This window comes from Sporothrix brasiliensis (assembly GCF_000820605.1).
Source record: "Sporothrix brasiliensis 5110 chromosome Unknown Cont15, whole genome shotgun sequence".
NCBI classification, from domain to species: Eukaryota; Fungi; Ascomycota; class Sordariomycetes; order Ophiostomatales; family Ophiostomataceae; genus Sporothrix; species Sporothrix brasiliensis.
Genome location: NW_024467134.1, coordinates 1,869,941 through 1,889,260, shown reverse-complemented (window position 1 = coordinate 1,889,260; position 19,320 = coordinate 1,869,941). Strand labels below are relative to the sequence as shown.

The 19,320-nt window shown below is 54.9% G+C and overlaps 5 protein-coding genes across 5 annotated transcripts; 2 read left to right on the top strand and 3 right to left on the bottom strand.

The window, feature by feature from the left end:
• Nucleotides 1–1,573: 1,573 nt before the first annotated feature.
• On the top strand, nucleotides 1,574–4,305 carry SPBR_05608 (regulatory factor X, other; the record flags this gene model as incomplete). The annotated part of the gene is made up of 3 exons (XM_040763871.1): nucleotides 1,574–2,238; nucleotides 2,317–2,584; nucleotides 2,839–4,305. 3 exons carry the CDS (start codon nucleotides 1,574–1,576, stop codon nucleotides 4,303–4,305), a joined length of 2,400 nt encoding a protein of 799 aa, XP_040622291.1.
• Nucleotides 4,306–4,836: 531 nt separating this feature from the next.
• On the bottom strand, nucleotides 4,837–5,956 carry SPBR_06027 (oxidoreductase-like protein; the record flags this gene model as incomplete). The annotated part of the gene is made up of 3 exons (XM_040764289.1): nucleotides 4,837–5,664; nucleotides 5,734–5,829; nucleotides 5,900–5,956. 3 exons carry the CDS (start codon nucleotides 5,954–5,956, stop codon nucleotides 4,837–4,839), a joined length of 981 nt encoding a protein of 326 aa, XP_040622290.1.
• Nucleotides 5,957–6,264: 308 nt separating this feature from the next.
• Nucleotides 6,265–8,083, bottom strand: SPBR_05770 (uncharacterized protein; the record flags this gene model as incomplete). Its single annotated transcript, XM_040764033.1, has 3 exons — nucleotides 6,265–7,321; nucleotides 7,405–7,774; nucleotides 7,846–8,083. The coding sequence occupies 3 exons, from the start codon at nucleotides 8,081–8,083 to the stop codon at nucleotides 6,265–6,267; spliced, it is 1,665 nt and encodes a 554-aa protein (XP_040622289.1).
• Nucleotides 8,084–8,510: 427 nt separating this feature from the next.
• SPBR_06238 (NADH dehydrogenase (ubiquinone) Fe-S protein 5) lies at nucleotides 8,511–9,027 on the bottom strand (the record flags this gene model as incomplete). The annotated part of the gene is made up of 3 exons (XM_040764500.1): nucleotides 8,511–8,633; nucleotides 8,742–8,881; nucleotides 9,000–9,027. The coding sequence occupies 3 exons, from the start codon at nucleotides 9,025–9,027 to the stop codon at nucleotides 8,511–8,513; spliced, it is 291 nt and encodes a 96-aa protein (XP_040622288.1).
• A 537-nt stretch (nucleotides 9,028–9,564) lies between these two features.
• SPBR_05557 (protein transport protein) lies at nucleotides 9,565–12,869 on the top strand (the record flags this gene model as incomplete). Its single annotated transcript, XM_040763820.1, has 3 exons — nucleotides 9,565–11,191; nucleotides 11,264–11,420; nucleotides 11,477–12,869. The coding sequence occupies 3 exons, from the start codon at nucleotides 9,565–9,567 to the stop codon at nucleotides 12,867–12,869; spliced, it is 3,177 nt and encodes a 1,058-aa protein (XP_040622287.1).
• Between the last annotated feature and the right edge of the window lie 6,451 nt (nucleotides 12,870–19,320).

Below are 19,320 nucleotides of genomic sequence, written 5' to 3'. Positions count from 1 at the left end.
GTTGAGGCTGCACTTTCGGGGTTGGCGATGGAAAGGAGATGGATGAGGTTTGAAAGGATGACGATGGAAAGTACGATCGGTCCGGGGAAGGAAACAAGAAAATTTGACTCGGCTGAAGGAGGGCAGCAAGAGAAGCAGGAAGTGGGCAGCTCAAGATAAGTGGGTGTGCTTTGTGGCGCCGGCAAGAGGCCTGGCCAAGCAGTTCCAGGAAGGATCGAAGGGCGAGCTGTAGCAAGCTGAGACGGGTCGAGAAGTCGTCAGAGGGGAGCAGGAGCAACCGAGAGGCACATAAAGTGGGCTCGTTCCGGGTCCTCTGGGCCTTTCCAGGCGCTATCATTGCTTGCTTTGGCTACTCAGCTCGTCCGCTAACAAGTTGACTAGCGCACTGTAGCTTGCTTGATAGCAATGCGAAGATGGGTTTAGCAGGGGGCATACAAAAACGGGCGCAGGATGTCGGCAGAAGGCAGGTGGTGACGTATTTTAGCACTGTGTGCTAGGCGGCATGTGCTTGACTTGTTTCAGCAGCGACGGATGGTCGATCGGATAGCGATGTACGAATAATTACGGCGTACAGGGCGGTGACAGTGCGATACAGTGCATGATTGACGATACGCACGGCTGTATTGCGCCACAACGGGCTGGTTATTGTTGCCTTGTATGTAAGGCTCCATAGTCTTCGGACTATGCTTAATTTGGGAAGGTATCCATACGAGACTTGAGACCGGAAATATTACATAAGGAAGGTATTCACCTGGCTACTCTAGTACGAAATAGGCAATGGCGGGACGTCAACAAACGCTTTAGCCAATCACAGCACGGAGACCCCGTGACTCGGCTCCTCGGATTGTGGAGTCACCTGGTTTGTTGTCGAAATTTGGCAGTGTGTTGTGGCTGGCAGGAGCAATGCGCCCGCAATGTTTTGGTTCCCCTTGGAGACAGGACCGGATATTTTGTTAGCCCACCCAAATCAAAACAAATCGACCAAACAATCCCTTCTTTTTCCTCCCAACCGCCTCAACAGCCCTGCGTATCGTGGCACTTTTTCAACGACCACCACCCGCCAGCCGCCTCAACACGCATCGCTATCGTCTGCAATCACTCCCTGTGTGTTGCTTTTGCGTCGTTCATTCGTTTTACTTCCCGTTGGATAATTTGGATGCCGGCACCGAGGCGCGGCTGCGAGCTGTTTTCTTCTGTTTTCTTGTTATTTGCCGCTTCTTTTTTGTTGTTTTGACCGGCTTGGAGTCTGTATTCCTCATTTTGTTTTGATAACTGCGGGGCGAGACAAAACATTATCGAAAACATCAACAAACTCCCTCGTCGCAGCAAGCCACATAAGGTAAGGCTCGTCACAGCACTCCTGTTCTTTTGTCCTTTTCTTCTCCTCCTCGAGTTCGATTCGTGGTTTTTTTTTGGCCCCTCGTCTCGTCCCAACCCCGTCCCCCCCGTCCATCGCCATCCCCCTCGCCTTTATGCAGCGATTCTCGACATCGTCGCCTTCGTATTCCCTCTAACGACTCCTACGGCAGCTTCCTCTCCCCGTCACTTAGTATCCCCACACATGACCACCACGATGGCCACTGAACTAGTAGATGCGCGGCGTCGCTCGCAGTCGCGGGCTTCGACCAGCTCCATGCACAGCGGCAGCACGCAGCCCAATCTCGAACACAGCTTCCCCGAACTGTACTCTGCGACGCCATGGCTGGACGATGGCCACGATCACAGCCAGCACAACAACGCTCATGCTCACCATCCGCATGCCGGTGCCGGCCAGATGATGAAGGCTGGCCTCGCCGGCGTCCACCCTCTTACGCCTGAGGATATCATCCTGCAAGCCGCGTCGCAACTCGAGGCCAACGGCGACTTCTCCGGCCTCGACGCTTCTATGGCCACGTCGGTTGGCCCCGCGCAGTCCTTCCACCACCACGCCAACGGCCTTGGTCATCAACACTCCCTGCACGGAGACACCAGTTTTGGCGCGGACGCCAGCTTTGGTGACCTCGACAGCCAGATGGAACTGACCCGTGATGGCAATGAGGATGGCGATTCGTCTTTGGCAGCGGGCATGGCCGCGAACGCTCCCAAGCCCTCTCGTTCTAGTGCGAACAACGAGTTGGAGATGCGCCAGTTGTTCAATGCCAACAAGGCGCGTAGCCTTCAGGATGTTGCTGAAGAGCTGCACGGTAACGAGCGTGGGCCCAACTCGGAGCGCACTCGTCAGGTGTTTGCGATGCTTTGGTAAGTCACGGCCGGCCCTTTTCGTTCAAGGAGCTGCGTTTCGTTGTTTCATGACGGAACGAGTTCTAATTTGCGCAGGATCAACCAGGTGTGCTCCAAAGGCAAGGGCTCCGTCCCACGTGGCCGCGTTTACGCCAACTACGCATCGCGGTGTGCTAATGAGCGCATCACGGTGCTGAACCCTGCCAGCTTCGGCAAGTTGGTGCGCGTCCTCTTTCCCGGCCTGAGGACCCGTCGGTTGGGCGTTCGCGGCGAGTCGAAGTACCACTACGTCAACTTTACTCTGGCCGAAGACGGCCCTGATGTTCCAGACTCCCCAAGGCTGCAGGTCCCTTTGTTGGACAGCGTCAGTTTCTCACACAGCTTTTCCAATGAGAGGTACGGTGTTTCTAAGTTAGGACGCGGCGGACTATGCGTGACGTGCTTGCTAACACGGCGAACAGCAACAGTAAAAACGCGACAGGAACTGGACTGCCACCCAAGGCTGTGTTTACCCCTGCCGGTGCATCAAACCCGGCACACACTGCGTCAACTGACCAACAACAAAAACAATCGCGCCAGCAGCAACAACCGTTCCATCAACAACGCCTTCACCAGCAGCTGAAGCAGCATCAAGAGGCTCAGTCATCCGGCTCGGGCGAATATGTGCAGTGCCTTTACAACCAGCCCGACGCGATGGGCATCGACCAGCTGAACGCTACTGCCACAAGCAAGACCATCCAGAACCTCTTCTTGGCGTCTAGTACCGACACGGAACCGTTCTCGCAATCCGACCCCCTTGTCTTGCCTCGCATCGAACCTTTCCTCCCGAGTGGAACAGATCCCGATGCGGCCAAGTCTCTCGCCGCCCTCTATCGCTCACACTGCACATCCTTGGTCGAGTGCATTCGATACTGCAAAGAGAAGACGTTCTTCCACCTCTTCACCTCGTTCCATGGCACACTTACCATGCCCGTTCAAAAGCTGTTTGCCAACCCGGCGGTGGCCCCGTGGATCGAAGAGAGCGATTTTGCATTGTATCAGCGCATGATGCGCATCATCTCCGGCCTGACGCTTCAGGTCGTGCCTAAGCCCGTCTTGGACACGCTGAGGAACATCTCAGAACGGCTCGTGTCTCACATACGCGAGTCCTTCCAGGGTCAGCCGTCACATGTTGTCCGGGCCAAGGAAGCTCCCGCCACGATCTTCGCTGGCTTGCTGGACCGCGCCCTTCGTGTCAACCTTACAGCACATGCTGCCGCCAATATGCTCTCCAACCCCGCCAATCGCGATCAAATGTACCTGGATTGGATTACTCTTGTTCGCGTGCGTAAGGTTGCCGAGTCTGTCCCCGCACGTGGCATGGACGACGTTGTAAACCTGCTCATCTCACAGTTGCGTGATCTTCTCGACCCTGTCGAGGTTCCTTGGGAACTGGAGTCGGCTACTCTGTACGGCGAGTACGCCGCACGCAGCGGTCGCCGGTTAGATAATGAGAACACCGTTGATGGCGGCGCGTCCAATGTCCTTGACCGCTGGGTCAGCCTTCTGCAGTCACTTCCCGGCCGCTTCCCGTACGCATCTCACAGAGACATTGTGTGGTGCGTGCAGCGCATCGGCACTGCGGTGATGCGCGACTTGACTATCCAGCAGGGCAAGAGCTTTGGATCCTGGTGGGTCACCAAGTGCTGGATTGACGAGATGGTTGCCTTCCTGGCGGAACAGGGCGGCTTCCTGCGGCAGACCTCTTCACACCAAGATCTGCTGGGCAATGTCCAGGGCAGTGGTGTGTCCCAGAAAAACACTTCTGCCGGTCGGGATGCAAGCCGGTCTGGCGCTCGGTATAGCGGTGCCACGGACGACGCAAACTCTCCGCATATCCCGCAATCACAGCCTGACCGTGCTCCCTTCCCATCAGCCCCTAGCCACAGCTCAACAACCAACCAAGAGTCTATGAACATGGCAAACGGAAACCATGATGACAGCGGGATTGGCATCCGCACCCCCGACGAAGACTTTCCGATGGACAAGTTCAGCTTTTCAAACGCCGACAGCCAAGAACTGATGGTCAGCGCTGGCCTGCATTAATATTTACGTACATACTATCAGGAAGGATTCGGGCCACCCTGTTTTCATAACCCCCTTTCTTTCCCCAGGCTTTGCTTTCTTTTGCAACCTTTTGCACTTCGTACTTATGTGATTATCCCATGCATATCTTCTGGGGCGCCCTTTCTTATCGTTTGCTGGGGCTGGCTGTTTTATTCCATCTTGGTTCAGTTCTTGTATTTGGCTTGCTTCTTGTGTCTTGGCTTTGCTCCGTTTTGTTTTATTAGCTTCTGGAGTTCGAGGGGACGGTTCTATTTTCTGGTTTCCTCTAAGCACCGCTTCTGGTGCATGATTGGATGAAGAAATGATGGGGTTTGGCTTGACCCGGCACAGGCGGTTCTATCGTTTTCCAGGGTGAAATTTGGTCGAAAGGGCGACTGGAGTGGACACGGATCCAAAACTGAGTTATTGAAAGTAATATACCGTTACTGGACGAGATTGTCTTTCTCGTCTTTTATGTCTCGTGCCTTTTTGCCTTTCCACTCCTATGACATGCTGTCGGTCGGTAACGTGTCACCACCACTTCTCACATAAAACCTGGCGCGGCGATAGGCCGGGACCGTCCTCCCCCGTCAAGTACTTCACGAAGACATCTGTCATTGTGGGCACACCACAGATATAGACATAGATATTGTCAAGGCCATGGCTACTGGCACGATCGCTCTTCCCCAATATCGCCTTGTCTAGGTCGGCCGTCGTGATACGTCGCCGGAGACAAGGTACTTTTTCTTCGTTGCATGACAGCACGTCGTTGGCCGAATCTGCGTCAACCTTGTTGCTGGCACGATTGTCCGTCAAAAATACCCTCAGTTCGCCTCGGATTGCCTCTCGGCTGAAGAGTGAGGCCAACCGTTGGAGAAAGGGAATGCGATCTGCTTCGTTGTCGCCATCTTTGTTTCCCTTGGGAACCACCTCTGGGTCTACTTGGACAGAGTAGAGAAATACTACGTCTGGCCCACCCGTCCCTCCTTGGGACGGATTCGCGCCGTTGAGTTCGCCCAGGTGACTCGCCATGCTAATCAATGGGTTGATGCCTACACCACCAGCCACAAAAACGACACGCGCAGACCGGTCCGTGGCAAACGAGGAAGGGGCGCCGGGCGGTGGGAAAACGAAGCTGCCGCCGACGCGAATCTGCAGCCTCTGGCCGAGGATCGTCGCCGAATCCTGCCACAGCCATGCGGCCACAGGGTTCTCCGGCGACTTCTTGATGGCCAGTTCAATGTACCGGTCGGGTGTGCTGGCTCCTGGTCCTGCCTTGGACGGCGACGATGTGATTGTGAAGCCACCAGCTTTCGCGATGCCAGGACAGAACAAATCGACCCATTGGCCAGGAAGGAACTTTTTTTGAATCAGTTAGCAGGGCGGTAGTGGAGTCGTGCTAAAACGCAATAAAATAGGAAAACGTACGGGGATGTCTGGTGATCCTTCTGGGATTTGAAGACGCAGCAAGCGGACAAGGCTGCCGACGGGTGTAATCTTGACCAAGACGACGGAATGCAGTGTCTAGATTTTGGTTTGTGTTAGAACTGAGGGCTACGAGTTGGCTGCAGGAGGGATACGAGTGTCCACCTACCGCTTCGCGTGGCTCGTGGGCCGTTCGCTCTTCATGGCTCTCTTTGGTTTCGCCCATGACTGGCCATTGGATTGGACGGTGTACATGGAGGTGAGCGTGGTCGGATTGAAGAAAGACCATTGTCAAGTCAAAGCGGGCGCGATACCGCTCTCTAGCTCATAATGTAGGAGCTTTAAACTCCAGGTCTGTTTTTGCTGAGGCATCAGCCACTAACAATCAGCGCCGACAACTCATCTCGTGGACAGTTGTTAGCCCCCAAAAAGCATTACACCAAACAAAACCGTCACCTATTCGAGGAAGACTTTGTCGTTGCAATTCGATATTATCTGGTTGTTCAATATCATTCCAAATTTACTAAAACGTGATCATCTGGCCCCCAAGCTTTCCTCATCAAAAAGTGGCTGACATCTCGAGTCAAGGCTTCCTCCATGCACCCGCTTCTGCTTTGAACCCGAGCCTCTAGGGCTTATCAGAGAGGGGTCGTGTGAGACTCGGCGGCTACGGTGGCGTGTCGGCGATTCTGGAAGCGGTGCCATCTCGCGCTTGCGGAGACTGTCTGTGAACGGAGCCACGAATATGGTCTTTGGCAGGGGCTTCAAGGGCGAGAAAGCCAGGCGCTCCAAAGCAGGCACAGTGATCTCTTGGAGAGCCTTGTTTTCCTTGTGGTCCTTGTCTTCCTTAGTCATTTCAAACGCGGGTCCGCCATACTCGTCGGCACGGAGGTCCGTTTTTCGGACAATATTGGGCGAGTCCTTCTCCGTAGCCTTGCCAAAAAAGATGGTTTCCAACTTGATCGCCGAGCCAAAATCCATTGTGTCAGCCAGGAGACCGCCTTCGCTTTCAACGGACCCCTCGAGGGAGTCCGCAACGGGTATGCCCGACGTGCCAGAGCCCTTGGGCGCCCCGGAAGCTTTTCTCACTCGTTGAGTACGGTGTTCTTCTGCCTGGTGCGTGTCCTCGCTCGATGAACCAAATGATTTTCGATCGTCCTCGGCTTCAGTTTTTGTCTTCGGTTCTTGCAAGGTACCTGTACCGGTTGCATGATTGCTAGCGGTCGGTAGTTCCGGAAGAGGGCGTTCCTTTCGTTGACCGGCAGGTTTTCCCACCTCGAAATTACTCGGACCAGGCGTGGAGACGTAGTCTCGGTCGCTCGAAGCACCAAGTCTGTTTCCGGCCCAGCCTCTTGCATTGTTTGAGAAGTCAAAGCCAGCACTGTCGAGCTCCTCGTCTGTTGTCTTTGCTGGGCTTGCGCAGAGAAGCTCGGGTGGCTTCTCGGACGGTGCAAGTTGAAGCAGCCTGAGATTCTCCCACGACCGGTAGTGGAATTGAAAGGTGGCATACGGTGCGTCGACTGCATCGATCAAGTGGTAGTCGTAGAAGTTTGCCATCTGCGGATTCTCGAGGAGGCCGTTGCTGATGAGTCTGGTCCTGTTAGAAAAAGACTAGTCGGACCAACGCACGGAACGGAAGGAAAATGGTTTCGGGGCAAGGACATAAGGACGCACGCGACGCCGTATTTATAGTTGCCGCGGTACGCATCCGGCTGTGGTGCCCGCCTGTGTCTCGACCGGGCCCGGAACACTTTCACTTGAATGAGTCCACCGTCATTTGCAATGGAAGCGGCCGCCGAGCCGCACGTCACAAAGCGGAAGCAGCGCGACTCGATGCCATACTCTGTCATAATGACCCCGTTATCGTTGTGCTGGTAGTACGTCGAGGGCTGAAAGAGTGCCTGGTGTGCTGCACCCACCATCGTCTCAGCAAGGTCGAGGCCCCACGACACCACGTGGCGGCCACTGATGGTGATCTGAAAGAAGAGATACTTGTGGCCAACTGGAGCCCGGTTGACAACATAGCGGAAGTAAAAGTTTGTGTCTGCCATCACGCACTGTCAGCTAGCTCCATGGTTGCTTTTGTCTTGCAACGACAACTGAGTCCCCATTTACCTGGAGCGGAAGGGATATAGACAGATATCTTGGGATCCGCATGTACCTGGCCCTCGTCGGAGAGATGTCCGTCTGTCGGTTTGCAGCGCCGAGGACTGAGAAACACAGCACTGCTGCATCTCGATGACTGCAGCCCGCCGAACCTGACGGAAGAACCGTCGGGGTGTGGGAACTCGGGAAAGACACTATTGTCCGACGCAGCGACGAGGGATATCTCGATTCCACGGAAGCAGGGCATTGTGCGTGGATGTTGGACGAATACGTGTAGTCGAAGCATGGCCAGAACAAAGCAAAACGGAGCAGAAAATCGCGCTCTCCGTATGTAAACACGGAGGGAAAGGGGGTGTTGTGGTTTCGGCTATGGAAGGTGCAACCGCCGGCCGCTCCTTCTCAAAACGGCTGGCATCCCAGCAACCGGTTCTACCTCACGTATGTCATCGCATCGTATACAGTGTCGAGAGCCGACTGCGAGCTGCCAAACGTCCAATATCACATGGCTAGCACTGCGGCAGCTAGATTTTCGTCGGGAACGGTCTTCAGTATGTTTCAATGTGCCTTTTAATTTTGCATGAAACCCCTCAGGGTCAAATGTACAGTACAGGGTTTGTCGTTCCCGCTTCCTCATCGACGTTACGTGTTCCAAATGCCCAGTATTCGTAGTATGTTTATGATGAGCTCAACAGCTTTTGTGTGTCATCCTCTTTGCCCAGCAGACCCAGGTTCCGTATCTGGCCCGCGTTCGGTGCGGCGTCTCGTGGGGTGGCGGCCTGGGCTTTGCGGAGCGCCGCCTGGAGCGTTCTTACGCGCGCAGCCTGTGTTGCGTTAGCGGGGACTGGTGATTGACTGAGAGGAATTGAAGTGGAAAGCAGCAATAGTCAATGGGCATCTTGACTCACCTCCTTCTTGTGGTGCAGGCACTCATAGTAGTCCTCGAGGAGGGGAGCGCACTTCTTCTTGCCGGCCTCGTCCTCGCCCGACGAGTTGACGACGTAGCATGCGAGCATCTCCTGCCAGAAGGGGAAGCACCGGCCGGGGCCTAGACGGATTCTCTGTCAGCATCCTTATCGGGTTCATCGTCGCATCGTCGCGTTGTCGTCGTCGTTTGCGGCATTCGTTGGTTCAGTGTTCCCTAGCCGCTCGTTTCTTGCACCTACCTCCGTTCAAGCCGAAACCGGAAGCCATCGTGTGTGTGTTTGGTAGGGATGAGATCAATGGGCGTGCGCGACAGAGCAGCTGGGTAGCGGTCGTCCGTGGGTCGCCGTTTTATCGTCGGATTCGTCGTGGTGCAGAGCGCTGGCCCGAAAGAACAAGCAGTGGTCGGTAGTCTGGCGATGCTCTGTCACTGGGGCCGGGGATGGAGCCAATGGCATTTTCCCGCACCAAATTTCACTAGCCACAGCACCAGCCACATCAAGCAGAATTACGTCGTCTGCAAATGGACAGGAGCGACCGGTGAACACCACAGCTTGACTCCACAGTGGCAGCCACCTGCGTTAGTCGCAGCTTCCTAGGGAACACATGTTAACCAAGAACCGATCATTACGTAGTGAACTATTGTCAGTGTCAACAACGTCAACTACGCCAAACGCTCACGACACTCGACTCGACAAATCCAGATTGCGACGGCGAGACCGGCGATTGACCCCTGCAGCTTGACGAGACGACCGCAGGAACACTAGAAACACCAGGAACGAACGCGTCGGGCGTGCCGCAGGCGACATGTCGGCCGCCCTGTCGCCCCCGAAAGTCGTCCTCCTCGCGGCGCAATTCACAGCCACGGGTGACATCGCTAGCCTCGCCTCGCTGGCGGCTGGCCATGGCGATGCGCTGCGAAAGAAGCTGATCCTCCGCCTGCTACTCACTTACCTCCCATCCCACCTCACGACCGAGGCGTACCTGCCCTTGCTGCAGAGCCTCGAATCGGCCGACTACTCGTGCTTCTTCCCCCTCGAAGAAATCGATACGTCGAGCGTTCAGTCGTTGTCCGACGAGCAGGCCGCCAAGAAGGTGCGCAAACTCCGCCTCCAGCCGCTGTCCCTGCCCGGCGCCGCATCGTCACTTGCCTCGAGCTCCGAGGCGAGAGGGGAAACGGAGGAGGCGGAGGAACCAGAAGATCCTCTGGCCATCTTCTTGATCCAACGCGCGTACGCCGTAGACGATGGCTCTGGTGCGCTGCCCGAGCTCCCGGCCCTGCTCGCACCCTTCCTCAGCCGCTCCTACTTCCTCCGCACCTGGACCATCTCCGTCCTCCTGCCCCTCCTGCGGCGAAATTGCGAATACTACCCCGACGCGCCTCTGCAGCAAACACTGGCCGACTTTGAGCACCTGCCCGACCGCCTGGCTGTGGCTCGGCTACTTTCCAATACGGGATCACACGAAGACACTCTACACTTTGTGGGCCGCGACCTGCGTGGCTTGATCGGTCCGTGGCTGTACAGCGACCGGCGATGGACGAAAAGGCGAGGTGGACGTGAGAGCAGCAGCAGCGGGGCGGTGTCTTCTGCAGAAACCGGGGGCGAGGACAAGGGCAAGAGCGCAAGTGAGGCAAACGGCCTTCAGTCGAGCTTATGTCCAGGTTGGGAGGAGGTGCTGCAGTGGCTGACGGCGCACGCGGCCAAGTCGTGGCGCGTGGCTGCCAGGGCCATTGAGCAGTGGGACGGGCCGAGCGATGCCGACCTGGGCGGCTTCGGAACCATGTGGCTAGACGACCGCGAGCAAGAATACTTGGAGTACCGGTACGCGCGCGCCGCACTAGCATGCGTCTACCTCCTGCCCGAATCGTCCGAGGAAGCCATGGCTGCCGCGCACGCCATCGTCGGCAAAATTATTGGCCTTCTGGACCAGGACCCGCTCCCCGCCCTACCGACCGACCTGTCTCTCCTCCCCCCCGTCTCGACCGACACCGACGTTGGCACCCTCCTCACACCGAAAAACGCCGTCTACCTCCGCAATGACCTTCTCAGCGAAGCCAACGTCCTGACCAAACCGTCGCGCACGGCGACCAAACTGCTGCACGCACTTGTTCTCAGTGCGTCGCTTCTCAACAAAATGGGCGCCTCGTGCACCATCCGCCGGGCCGGCGAGCTGGCCGTACTGCAGAACGAGCGCGAGCAAAAGACCGAGGCCGCCAATGCCATCCACTGGGTCGCCACCAACGGCACACGCAACGACGACCGGTACTGGATCAAGGCACGCAACGAGATCCTGTGGCTGCGCGACTGGGGCGCTGACGACGACGGGGGCGCTACAGACGACCATGCACAATCGACTGGCAGCGGCGTGTTTGGCCAAGTGAAGCGGGAGTTTATCGAAGTAGAGTTCCTCAAGGCACTGCTCACAAATACGAGTACGTCGACATGTTTGGTCTGGTGGTCTTTGTGTGGATTAAATGAGTCGAATGCGCCTGCTAATTTCTTAGGATATTCTCTTGCCCGGTCACTCTATGAGGACTCGCCCGACCATCCTCTTTCCAACAACCTCGTCCAGGACACCGTTCTGGCAGCTGCTCTGAACGCCTACGACAATGCCTCCAACCCAAACCGGACCCGGGGTGGCCTCAAGAAATGCGACGAAATGTGAGTAAGAACCGCCTTTTCATATTGGCGTTTTGTGCCTATTAACCGATTTGTAGTATCCATACCTTCCCCCTGACAGTCGAGAAATCACTGCCAGCAACACGGCGTGCAGAGGCGCTGATGGCGGCCACACACGGTTTATGTGATTACCGCCTTGTCCTCAAGCAGGGCGAGCCCTTTACGCCGGTTGTGCTTCGCGTCCACTCGGACCCTCTTTCGATTCTGGGAAAAGTGCTGGAGCAGAACCCCAGAAGCTACACCAACATCCAGGCACTGCTAAAGATTGCCACCGACATTGTCGATGCTGGCCTGACGGTCCGCGACAAGGCTGGCCAGCCCGCGCTCACACCCGAACAGGCACCCCTGCAGCGTGCCTTGGCTGAGCGCCGCGTCACCGCCATGTGCATTGATGCAGCCTTGACCGAGGACGACTTTGAGACGGCCTACTCCTACGTCATGAGCCGGCTGGCAAACGATGACGAGCTGCCCAAGGCACAAGGCGTCAACGCATCCTCTTCGTACGGCGGCGCGCCGTCGGCCGACACGTGGTCCTGGCGTGCGGCTTTGGAAGCTGGCAAATACCGCCGCACCGAGCGAACGGTGCGTCCGACACACCTCGGCACAGCGAGTGCCAATCTCCAAATTCGGCACCTCGAGCAGCGCATCGAGTGCTTGGCCACCGCCTTGCGTGTCGCGCCGCCTGACACGCTCCAGGAGATCCTCAACGCCTACCGCCGCTGCGAGGAAGAGCTTGAGGCCGCGGTCAAGGCGGAGGACGAGCAGGAAACTGCCTGGGACGACGCAGCGGACCAGTCGTGGCAGCATGAAACCGCCACAGCCGATACCGATGCCAAGCGCCGCCGTCAACTGCAACACAACCGCCGTAGCAGCGGCATGCCGGGTGGCTTTGGCGCCGACGACGGAAGCGGGCGCTCGTCGCCGTCGTCGGCCTCGGGCCGCAGCAACCGACCACTGGCCTCGCGCGTCGCGGCGGCAGCTTCTGCTGCCGCCACATCGACCTACGGCGGACAAGCATCCACACGTTCTGGTCCTCGAACCACTGGGCCTGGCCATGGCAGCGGTGGCCTTGCCCGGCCACCCCGACGCCAGCAGTCTGCCTCGTCGGCCGCCACTGCCGGCGCCACCTCAGACGACGCGCCACTGTCTCTCTTCGACCTGTCGCGGGCTACGGCGCGTGTAGCATCGCGCAACTTTTCTGCGCTGTCGAACCTTCGACAGACACGTGAGCTTGTCGGCCTTGGTGGCGGCGACGGCGGCGGCACCAACAGTGACGGCCACGATATGTCTGGTGCCGACGGGCCCAGCGGTCCCCACGTGCGCAAACGGGATCAGTTGCGCGACGCGGCCATGGGCACATTGACATCAGGCGTGGGGTGGCTGATTGGTGCGCAGCCTGTCAACCGTGAGCAACCATCCGAGCGGAATTGACAGTCAGGACAATAATATTATTCTTATTATTTACCATGGAACCTTCTTTTCTGTATACTACACATAACCGAGGCGGGATCATGATATCTTTGGTTTTGTTTTGTTTTACTTTACATAACGGGTGCAAGTGATAGAGTTCATCTTTCTCCGTGAAACGGACGTCGATTGTTGAGCTCGAAGAGCATCTTCGAACCTTTATCATTCTTTCGTCTCTTCATCTCTCACCGACAGCATCCAGGGCACTCAAAGTCTGCAAGACAGGTCTTTTGGATCTTCTAAACTGCTCAATAGTGTACAGAGAGAATGCTTGCTTCTCCCAGTCTGTTTTCATGGTACCACACGTCCTATGTCTTTTCATTCCTCCTCTCGGTTACATTCTCCTATTCCCCTTTATTTTCTCGATGTCGCATACAGTACTGCTTCGCCGATGTATTGTTTCCACGCCCCCATCCACGAAATTTGGCACTGGACTTTTGTCGTACGACGGCCTGCAATCTTCTCTTCTCTCGTTTCTCTCTATTTTTCTTATTTGGCTTTTAATGATTTTCTTCCTCAATGTCCGGTGGGGGGACAAGGACATGGTCGCTTGCTTTCTGACCTTCCGTTCTCGTAACCACCATCACGACTGCCACCGCCATCCTGACAACAGCTTTTGGGGGGGTTAGCGCAACGCTCCCGTCGTGCTGTGCTAATTGCATTTTATTATTGACACACCCTCTCCCTAAGGACCCCCTTCCTGCTTTTTGTCGACAAGGCAGACGGGGCGGCAGGTATGCCCGACGGATGCATGTGGCACTGTTGTCCTTTCTTCCATGCTTTCATGTCTATCTCCCATTCAGGGGGGCGTGGTGATCAACAATAAAACAACGCAAATGCGAGGGAGAGCGTCTGCATCTTACAAATAAGAAGTCCACCGTTTTCACCGGGGGACGAAGAAGGATTGCACGGTCGGGGTATGCCAGGAAGAGCAACTATCCTCTACCAGAGCATACCAGTGTTACTCTTCGTAGAACGGGAGGGAGGGAGCCAGGGATGACAGAAGAATGACGTGAAGTGGTGAAAGCAAAAGGGCCACGTATCGGAGGAAACGCGGTATGAAGCAATGAAGCAATGAAACAACCCGGGACATGCGGTATGCATCTTCGATGGGTGGTGTAGTAGTACTTTTCTTGCCATACCTCCCTCTTGAAGTCATATCCCTTTCCCATTTTCCGTCTATCTCGTTTCCCGCTGCATTTCGCAAATCCAGGTCGCAGTTCAAACCCTGATCCGTGTTCTTTGGGGCATGCAAGACGCAGAATGTCCGGACAACGCGCTCAAGCCATCGTCTCGTACAGAGCGCAAGTCTGGATACCTTGTCGCTCGTTCTTTCCCAGGGTCTCCCCACCGTCGTCTCCTCTGAAATTCAAAATGCCCTCCAAAGGACGATTGCGACGGCGCCACCAGTTGAGTTGAGACGATAGACGAGGAAACAAATAGGGGAAAAAAGCATCGAGGTAGGCAGGCGGTTATCCTAGGAACGACCTTTTGAGTGATCGCCGATATCACGACAAGCCCTCTCAGATAGCCTGTGTGGTGCATGTTTCGGTCCCCGAAAGAGAGACCTTTCAGAGGCCCATGCTCTTATGTTAGGGGACAGGTTTAGTTTGGTGCTGGCAGACGTACTGTGCAGCCTCTGGAGAGTGAGAAACCATTTCCTAGAGCAAGGAGACCCGGCATTCTCATAGAGCTGCCTTGCTTAGGCTTGCGGAATGTGATTTCCCAGTATGCTAGGCGGTGCTTTGTTTTCAAGGAGCTAGACACTCTTTTGCCGCCGGACCTGTCTGTCCTCAGCTCTTGTTATCCTTTTCCTTTGTCTCGTTTCTCCTTTTCCGTTTCCATTTCCATCGTTGGGTGTGGAGTCGATGGGCAGTCCATCAAGCAGTGTCCCTGCAAGTAAAAAGGCTATGATCCTCTTCTTCGGCGAAGCTCGAAAATTCACGCCCATCAAGCAACTCGGGTGCGCAGAGAAAGCCTGTCGATGTGCCAACAGTCCCGCTGTGGTTGCTTTCTACTTTGTCTTCTGCTCCTGTGTTTGCCAGTTCTGGTCCAGTGCCTTCGAGGTAAGATTAGTGCAGGAGACGGTGTCTATTCTGGTGTCGAAACCAAATTGCTCACCGGTTGGTTCCAAAGCCAGGACGTGTACTCCATATTTCCGTAGGTATTCCTGCAAGTTGGGCCACCACTTTCAGCCTCGAATATGCACGTCCTGATGTGCAGGAAACTCACATCCAGCCGCACCCTATTCTCCACTGGGAATCCGACCGGTAGCTCGGCGAGCTCGAGCTGGAGGTGGCTTCAGCCCAACGAAGCACTCCGGGGATTGTAGTCAACAAACAGACAGGCATGGCAAACAATGCCGGTAGGGTACGTTTATGTTTGCCTTTTCTAGTTTCTGATGCACAGGGTGCTGTGTCGGAAGACCGATCTCGACTCTCGACTGGGGAAGCCTGTTTTGCTCGTGTTGATTTGAATTCTCGCGCTTTCGCCTTCCCTCCTCTTTCCTCCGCTCTCAAACATCCTATGAGAGCGCGGAGCCGCACCGTCATATGTGCAGGGAGGTCGTGTTTCTGAAGACCAGGGTCAGCAGAGTCTGAAGCCAAAAGGACCAGGTTCGATATATTGTATTCATTTCGATCAGTCACTTGCAAAACGACTTTGCCGCGGGAAAAAGTACCTCTCCAGGTTGGAGTAGACGGGAGTACAGGTTAAGACGAGAGAGTGTAAAACGGTTGATGGGAGTCGGGAATCGGGCCGGGAGCAGACACTGAAAGTACGAGCAGAAAACGGTGCGATGGAGCTCGACAGGTAAACGGTCGTCCAAGTTGAGTCCGTTAACGCAAGCAGCAGTTACTGGGTGCAAAGGACTCGATTGCCACACCAGACTCGCATGCTGCTACTGTTAATGGAGTGTTCGCACTGGAGAAACGGCAGGTCACGAAGCGAGAGTGCGACCTGCACACTGACGAAAGAGAGTGGGCGTGGGTGTGTGAGACACGTAACAGCTTCTGTTGGATTGAAGGACAGCGAGTCGTGAAGAAGCAATTTGAGGAATAGGAGGAATGGGAGGAATAGGGGGGATAGGACGCCGCAGAGATAGACAATCGGGGGGCAACCTACGTGCCCAGTATCAATATTTGGCAAGTGCAAAGGGCAGGCGGGACTGGTGTGTTTGGTGTCCCTGGTCGTGCCTACCTATGATACGGCAATGTACATCAATGTGTGCTCGCAGATGCCAACAGGTGTCAACAAAGATCTCATGTAGGAAGGAACGACAGGGCATTTGGACGGCCACACTGGTGGGGATCGCGCCTTCCTGGTTCTTGAATTCCCAGAATCGAAGCAAAAGGGAAGGAGCAAAAGGCACCGAAGTGAGACCTATCGAGGTAGGTGCGGATTACGCAGAGGGAGAAAGAACCAGCGTGCAGAAGGAACAGAAATGATGAGCAAAAGTGACGGATAAGCAATGGTGGACATGAAGTAGAGCACATGTGAACTACAACACGAAGAAGAAGAAAAAGCAAATATAGCTCGGCTCCAGATCCGAAAGCAAGGGGCCCGGAATGGCAGCTACAGGATACACTACGGGACCCAGTCGCCGTAAAGAGTCGACGATATAACAGAAACATATCACAACAGAAACATTGCTAACTTTCGTGGGCAACGCAGGGAGGGGTTGGTTTCTCTCCGCATTGCTCAGTCGCGTCTTCGTCACTGCGGGCCTTCATCTTCCAGTTCGAGTTGCCGCAACGCATTGGTAGTGTTGCTGTTGCTCATTGCTGTCGTCGATCTGTTCCATCCTCCCTTTTTCGGGGTATCACAGACTATTTAGGGTCCCAGGAATGGTGGACTGAGAACATATCCATCCGGCAGATTCGGTAGTGTCGTTCTATTTGCTCCTGGGCTCGACCATTTCTCGCTTGTTTTTGCCCATTCTGTTCGCATCGTTGCCTCTGTTTGCAGAGTCTGGACACATTCGACGACGGTCTAGGAACAGTGAGCCAAGTCAATGCAGCAAGGGATGATGTCTTCCACGGCCGGATTCTGGCAACCGAGACGTACGCGCTCGCTTAACAGATTACACCTTTCGACCCAGCGCCCCATACTCCCTACCCTCAATACACATTTGCTATACATCTTGCCTTCCCTTTGCTAGGAACCAGTCGCCGGCCTGGTGAGGTAGAGATGACGAAATCACCAGGCAAGGAGACTTTTCGGGTATCTACTGACTACAAAGAAAAAGAAAAGAAAAAGAAAGAAAACAGTGGCTAGCTCGGCTAAGGCCAACCGATGCAAGCTGAGCGAAGGAAGCAGTCGACGAAAACAGAATCAAAGAAAGCACATATTGTGCACTATGCGCCTTGCTACGACCTACGTGTTCGAGTCGCTGGTACAACACACAACACACACAGGGAGAAACGGCGAACGGCCAACCCGTACAGTTCCATCATCTCGGTCATTTTGCAGTTTTGGTTTTGGGGTCTTGTTGACTTGTCATGTTTTCTTTTGTCGCTGACAACAGCCCGAATCCCTCGACGCACGGTTAGCGTGCGTGCAACACAGGACAAGAGCGAGAATGTCTGCAGACTTTATGCGGGAGCTTGAAGCTTGGGGTTCAGCTGGTCCTGTCACACTTCTGGCCACTTGGAGCGTATCAGCGTTGCATTTTCTGCCGGCCTACTGAACCCTGATGTCGACGGTTGGCCAACCACCAGCGAGAGTTGATGGTTCCTGGGCCGTTTTTGGAACGACTTCAGCCGTTCCCACTTACACGAAAGCAGCTAATGCAGCCAATAATAATGACAAAAATGGACAAAGTGTGTCTCTGACGACATGGCAAAAGAAAACAAACACGTCACATTGAGGTCATGGGCAAGAAAAACAGCAACGAGCCGACGGCGGCAAATGTCCATAGACCGGACACAGCCCGATACGGAGTATCTGCGATGAAATGAACAGAGGTAAGTCGTCCCGAGATTGCGTGCCACCAAAGACCAGATGGGCCAGTAATTATGCCGGTAACTGTTTTCAATGCATCGGAGAGGTCCATCACAGGGCCGTCAAAAAAAAAGCAAACCACGCCTCGGCTCGCAAAGCCCCGTAAGGCTCAGGGCCCAATCCTATAAATTCGAGAAAATCATCTGATTATCTGGACTTCCAAGCATGTCAACCAAATCAGCAGAATCGGAGAGGAGCAAACCCGACTCATACCAAAGTAGCGGCGAAAAAAAAAGAAAGAAAAAAAAAAACGGAACGCGAGCGTGCATCAAACCATCAAACCGAACAGCGCACCCCGTACGATATACAATACTCGTTCGGATAGTTGCTCGCGCAGTGTTTTCGGAGACACTGGGGTTGTATGTCGAGGCGTCACCCTCCAACGGTCTTTTTGTCATCACAATTCCGGGTTTATGATTATGACAGAAGGGACGGAAGGAGACGAAAGGACTACTTCACTGTCCATCACCGCCCTTTCAGCTGCAGGGTGAGGTGTTCATGCAGGCGGCCGTTTCTGCAAGCCCCATCTTCTCTATTTCCTCCGCGTCACCCGTGCCACCTCACCCGGTTAATGGAACGATGGAGCCAATGAGCGATGAGGCAATGGGGGGCAGTTGGGAGATACCCAATCCGTTCCGTCCCAGATTGTCATGGGACCGTCATGAGCGTCATTCGTCAAACAGACCAACCATTTTGCTTTCTGGCCTTTTCTGGGCTTGGTTTCGAAACGAGACGTGCAGCCCTTCTTTTCAGTTGGGCTCTTGCACTTCAGCGAAGTACTTCGCACCCTCGCGTCACCAAAACAGCAACTCCCCATGTAGCATTTCCAACTCATATCTGTCGGCCACCGTCGTAACCAGCTTTCTCTCTGCGGTGTATGTCGTAACCCTAGTCTGGGATTGTTGCCGCTTTTTGAGCTTTCATGTGTGTTGCAAGCCTGCTGAAATACCCCGATTGGGAAACAATCCGCCGACCCCTGTGCCGGCAGCGTGCATGCTCGGGTCTCTTGGCTCGCTTGGGTATGTCGTGGTTTCTGCCATGTCCTTTCCAGCTTCCGTTTGGCTGAATGTCGAGATCCTTTCCATTTCGTTTCAAAATTAGTGCCAGACATAATATAAAAAAAATCATAAATAAGTAAATGATGCATGCGGCTCAGTAAATAACAGAATATTGCAAAGGGTACGGCCGAAAGGTTACCGCAAGCCCCCACGAGGAGCTACCAGGCGTTTTTAGGGGCTGATATGAAATTATAGAATCCCGCGATCGTTTCGAGAGGTGTAACATACAAGCAATAGGCAAGGAGCGGTGGGATAGGGGAAGATGACCGGGCAACAAGGAGAAACAGAAAAGCCTGTTTGATTTCGCTATTTTGTCCGACGCAGTGTGCTTGTGTTCCGTAAGGTTTACTTTGGGA